At 43.3% G+C, this 6,000-nt stretch overlaps 1 protein-coding gene across 8 annotated transcripts in view; it reads left to right on the top strand.

The window, feature by feature from the left end:
• Positions 1 to 6,000, top strand: part of asap1b (ArfGAP with SH3 domain, ankyrin repeat and PH domain 1b) — a 146,494-nt gene that overhangs the window by 103,296 nt on the left and 37,198 nt on the right. For all 8 annotated transcript variants that reach the window (XM_017709225.2, XM_017709227.2, XM_017709223.2 and 5 more), the window contains 4 exons: positions 1,176 to 1,309; positions 3,233 to 3,324; positions 3,512 to 3,698; positions 3,927 to 4,012. In XM_017709225.2, coding sequence (XP_017564714.1) covers positions 1,176 to 1,309; positions 3,233 to 3,324; positions 3,512 to 3,698; positions 3,927 to 4,012 — 499 coding nt within the window. The remainder of the gene's footprint in view (positions 1 to 1,175; positions 1,310 to 3,232; positions 3,325 to 3,511; positions 3,699 to 3,926; positions 4,013 to 6,000) is intronic.

Raw genomic sequence — 6,000 nt, 5'->3', positions numbered from 1 at the left:
CCCCAGGAATGAGCCGGAGGAGGTTGTTGGGGACCAATGCTGCCCGCTCCCTATCTGGACTAAGCGGTTAATGATGACGGTAAAAATGGCTTTGAAGGTTTTACCACTGCACATGGACGTCAGTTTTAGTGTATATTTACTCGGTCAGCCTAAAACACAGGCCTGTGCATTTTGCCAGCTGGCCTTCCACTAGCAGGCGCGGTGGCAGTGTTGCGCTGATGCAGTGTTCAGCGCGGTGCCCTTGCGTGTCGCTGGGTTAGTGTTAAAGTCTTTCTTTAGTCTAAGAAGATTACGCTCTCATTCAGCTTAATTCCTCTGCTCTTTGACTTTGATCCATCCCTGCGGTCTTTCATGCCAGCGTACGTCAGCATGTGTGCTTCCCCCCTCCCTTCATTTATTTATGCGCTTTTTAAAATTTATTTAATTATTCATTTGCTCACTTACATAACAAAGTAATGCAGTGGCATGTGTTGTACGTAGACTTAGTCCCTATGGAATCCAGTCACGCGTGGTGGAGAATACAAGCCTGCTGAGATATGGAATATGGAAATTGTATTTGATGGATATGTATGTCTGGTTATATATGTTGTGTGTCTGGTAGTGTGTTTGTCACAGAAAATATAAAAAAATAAATTATGCAAAACTAAATCAGTGTCATGACCTCTGCCATATCATGAGTCCAACAATGCCCCCTAGTGGCGAAGCCCCTAAAATGCAGCCAGGGTTTTGTGTACCCTTAGACGTCTAGAGCTATTGTCACTTTCTCATGCATTGAGTTTGCATTGCATAATTAATTTTATGCATGTAATTACTGAATGACAATTATTTATGTTAATATTCGGTTAACACTCTGTATTGGCAGGTTGGAGTCTGTTTTTTCGATGTCAACGAAAACACAATTATGCAGTAAATGAACGTTTTTCTTCCCACACACCAAAACCGTATTCACACAAACCTTTCTATTAAATTCAAATAGTAATCTTCTCTCCAGAGTATTGACTAAACATGCATGATGTGTTTGTTTGGCTTCTCTTGTTTGTTTCAATGAGCTAAAAGTGAGAAATGACTAATGTAGAATTGCACCAGCAGGCCTGCACTGCACTGCACTGCATGGTAAAAGGGCTCATTTGTCTCGCTATTGCTAGTTGGCCTGTGTGTCTTCTTAACCCCATCAGATCCAAAGTGGCTTTCGACTAACCTGGGGATCCTGACGTGTATCGAGTGCTCGGGAATCCACAGGGAGATGGGAGTGCACATCTCTCGCATTCAGTCCATGGAACTGGACAAACTGGGAACGTCCGAACTCTTGGTGAGTTAAACTGTATAAATCAGTGGTTCTTAGTCCAGATCCTGGAGCACAGCTGCCCTGCGCACTTTAGCTTGGCTTTGCAGAGAAGCTTACATAATGCTGATCTGATGAATATGAAGGATCCTGCAGCATCCGTCTGTCAAAACTCTGCTTCAAAACTCAGGGGCAACAAAATCTCAACCTCGCGAAATAAGTTCCACGAATCAGCCGATCAAAACGTTAATAAGACGTCACTCGCTCTTGTCGGGTAACGCCCTTTTAAATGACCGATTTCCCTGGATTAACGGGAAAGAAAGTAAAACAGAAGATGCGCCCGTCTCCTGGCCCACGATGATGGCCTCGGACCCTGAACACAGACGAAACCCTGCCATGACAGCAAGGAGAGGATGAGATCCATGAGGTCCCATGCCGAGGCCGCCTCGCTGTGCCTTGTATTTGATCCCGATGGCCGAGCCATGGAGCATTCTGAACAACCAAGCATAGACAGAAACCCTGTTAAAAATAATTAGAGAGAGAGAGGAAAAATACCTGGAAAAATCTACGACGGCAGTTCTAATACTACAAGCAGTCATCTGCAGTGTGAACAACACCATGTAGATGACTTCATACAGCAGGAACGCTGCTAGTGTATGCCAGCAGGCTAGTGAAGTGAATGTGTTGCGTGCAACGTTGCTTTTGAATTGCTTTAGGTATCTGCCGAGTTGCATGGAAGTAATGTTGCGTGCAACTAACAACATGTAGTTTCACCGTGTAAAACAGGCCTTAGAATTTCTCCCGGCCCCTTAAACACCTGGACAGGGTTTCACCAGGTTTGAGTAAGTTTGTAGGCTTTACTGAGTCCTCAGTTACAGTAGTTGGTTTCAAACTATCCTCTCACTAAATTCGGTTGCGCCGCAAATCTGTAAGTCGTGTCTTAACTAGTACGTCACTTCAGCATGGCGATAACGTGTTCAGAACCAATTAGTAAACCCGTTGCCGTGGAAACGTGATTTCAGCTACTCCATGGAAAAAAGTATCCGGCCTAGATGAGAACGGTGTGCGCAGGTTAACCTGAACGAAGCTGATGATCTACAGCCGGCGTCTGTTTGTTCTTTAATATTTCACTGGGAAACAAAACGCACAGCTTTTTAAACGCCGGTTTCCGGCCGAGCGACACAACCGCCGCCTCAGTCTAGCCGTTTGGGCTGCTGAGTCCCTCTGAACTGGAGCTGTGGTGCTTAGCTTCATTCAAGATTCAGGATTCAGGAGTTTTATTGTCATGTGCACAGCAGAGCGGGCAGTTGGCCTGTACGATGAAATTCTTACTTTGCTGCTCCTCCGTTCACCAAATATAATCTTAATATAATCTTAAGAGAATAAAGAAAGATAAAAAGAATAACTCTAAAAGCAGTAAATGTACAACATGTGCAAAGTTGAAATAAAATGAAAGTTGAAATAAAATGAAAGTCATGGGTTTAAACCAGAGCTGTGAGTAAAATCACAGCGTTATAGTGTTCAGAGTTTTTAGTTAACCAACAAAGTCGTGTTTGATCTCTGATGGTTTCACATGCTGAGGGGGGTTTAAGTGTTTAGGAGCTCGACCTGTAAAACTAGTTTGTGGTGCAGCTCACTCTGATTTAGCGATGCATCAACCTGAACTTAGTAAACATGTACGTTACACCTGGCCTACAGCTGGTGCAGCTACTGGACTGTTTAACCAGCCCCTCCTGAGGAGAGAGAACACTCTGTTCTGCAAAACCTCGTATCTCCATTTTTGTCGTTTTTCCGTTTTTGATATGATTTGAAAATGACCCGTTGAAATTTCTCAGTGATCGGACCAAAAGAAAAAGTGAAGTATGTTTTTTGGAGATACGAGGTTTTGTTCCGACAGCAGTGATGTGTAAGATGCATCTGCGGATGTTTATACTTTTTTTTTTCTTTCAGCTGGCCAAGAATGTTGGGAACAGTAATTTTAATGAGATTATGGAAGGGAATCTTCCCTGCCCGTCTCCGAAGCCCACTCCGTCCAGTGATATGTGAGTACTTCAGTGTTTTTGAAATGACCCAGTCCAGGTTCTCGTGCGAACAGCCCCTCAGAGGGAAGACGGAAAGAATATAGACGGAGTTTGATGTGAATATCTGGAGTCTGAATCTGAATTTCCTCTCAGATACTTGGTGACTTCACGTCTTCATCTGTCGCCATGTTCTCTCGTTCTTCTCCAGGACGATTCGTAAGGAGTTTATAAACGCCAAATACGTGGATCACAAGTTCGCGAGGAAGACGTGCATCTCAGCAGCGGTGAAGATGAGCGAGCTGTATGAGGCAGTCAGGTCACGTGACCTGCTGGCCCTCATCCAGGTGTACGCGGAGGGGGTGGAGCTTATGGAGCCACTTCCTGATGCCGGACAGGTGAGCGTAAAGTCTGACCGTGTCTGAAAGGCTAGTTCACTTACCGCATGACGAGCTGAAGATCTCTGGTGATGTTTCATGTGCTGGTCTTAAGAATCTGTCTAGTGCAGTAACAGCACTTCTTCTGTAGCTTTAGACCTGTGGAGGCTCCGGACTCTCAGGGAATTTTGACAGTAAAAATATGACGGATTTTCCTTTGACTGTGTATTTTCCAAATGGCCCGTGCAGGAGGCTGGAGAGACGGCCCTGCACTACGCCGTGAGGACAGCTGACCACACCTCCCTGCATCTGGTCGACTTTCTGGTTCAGAACAGGTAAAGAAACCAGTAGCTTTTTTTTGGTTGCCAGTTTTAGCTTTTAAAAATGTTTTCATTTTTTTAAAACTGGTTTATTGACAGAGACAGGATTTGTCCCTGCTCTAGAGACAGGCCGCGTACCCTGATTTTATGTTGAGGTAACATTAAGGCTGCCGTCATATAGACAGAACATTGCTGCATATAGCTGGTGAAATATTCCTCGGAATATAGTAATACTTTCATGAGTGGTGTGTATATGTGGGCGGTTAATTTGATGAGTGTGGTTGGTTTAGTGTAGTGGGTAACACCTCTGCCTTCTACGCTGTAGACTGGGGTTCAATCCCCCACCAGGGTAACCACCCTACACTACACCAATAAGAGTCCTTGGGCAAGACTCCCAACACCACCTTCGCCTTCCTGTATAAACTGATCAAACTGTAAGTCGCTCTGGATAAGAGCGTCAGCCAAATGCCGTAAATGTAAAATGTAAATGTAAATTTTCAACCTTCAAAATCAGTTATTGCCAAAATCAGGCAGAGGTTTTGTCCTGGAGTTTTGACACTCTCGATTATCCATCCATCCATCCATCCATCCATCCATTTTCTAAGCCGCTTCTCCGTCAGGGTCGCGGGGGGATGCTGGAGCCTATCCCAGCAGTCTTCGGGCGAAAGGCAGGATACACCCTGGACAGGTCGCCAGTCCATCGCAGGGCACACTCTCGATTATTAATTTAATTTATTATTTACTCTTAGCTCCAGAACCAGCAGTCCCCAGTTTAAAGATTCAACAGACCTCATTTTATAAACATTTACTTACTCCACCTCAGAGATTAAGTCTAAATGTAATTTTACTTTTGCCAAACAAATAAAATGATATATATTGTACTTCTGTTTATATTTATATATATATATATATATATATATATATATATATATATATATATATATAATGAACAAACACGTGTTTCCCCTCCCCCTTACCTCTTGCCAGCCTTGTTGTAAAACATGATGAAAAATGCAATAAAAAAATGTATCACAAAAAAAAAAAACACTAGTTATTATGTGTTTGCACAAAGTATCAGAGAAACAGATGGACTACAGTCTGTAACTGTAGAACTACAGAGTGCAGCTATACAGTAAGTGGAGCTGATAAAGTGGACAGTGAGCGGAGAAACAGGGATAATGTTTGTCTGATCGGTGTACGTTGAAGAGCAGACATTGATTGTGATGTTTTATAAGCAAGGCTGAGTCGCCTATATGACTGCATGTAATAAGTGGACCTCAGGGGTAAAAATGAAAATAAAAGGAAAATACAGGATGTGGAAATTTTAACGCGTGGTGTCCACGTACGGTGGCAGCTCCATCACTTGGAGAAAGGAGAAATCCTTTCATATGTTCTTTAATGCTGGATTATTTTGACCAAAATGATTTATGTTTGTTGGATTGCATAAATTGTCTTCACCTGCAAAAACTCACCTGGAACACAGATCACGGTTTTTACCGAAAGCAGTAAAAATGAGTCATTATAGTTCAGGGGTCGCAACCCAGATGTTAAGAAGAGCCACTTTGTCCTTTCAACAAAGATCAGGCCACTTTGGGAGCCGCGACGTTTTATGTCCATTTTACCGTCTTGGCTGTAAATGTGTCTCAGTTTGTGCCGATGTGCTAGTGTAGGATAAAATCATAAACATTTGCTCTGCTTTAACCTCCAGCTGTAGCCGCTTTTCTCGCATCTCCAGCAGGAAACTTGTCCTGCAAAAGTAGATCAGTTTCTGCTAAAATGTCTCTGAGCGTTTGAATTTTTACGAGGCTGCAGTTGCTTCTCATTCACCAGCTTGTTGTTCAGATTTACCCGTTCCACCTTAAATAATTCCTGACACGCCAGAATGCAGCTGCTGACTCCATTTAAGGTGGAACGGGAGAATTTGCACAAAAACTTGGCGAATGAGAAACGACTTCAGCTTCACGACTTTTTAGTGTTTATCAGTTTCTCACTGCAGATTAAAC

This window comes from Pygocentrus nattereri, chromosome 24, assembly GCF_015220715.1.
Source record: "Pygocentrus nattereri isolate fPygNat1 chromosome 24, fPygNat1.pri, whole genome shotgun sequence".
NCBI classification, from domain to species: Eukaryota; Metazoa; Chordata; class Actinopteri; order Characiformes; family Serrasalmidae; genus Pygocentrus; species Pygocentrus nattereri.
This window is presented reverse-complemented; position numbering and strand designations above follow the sequence as displayed.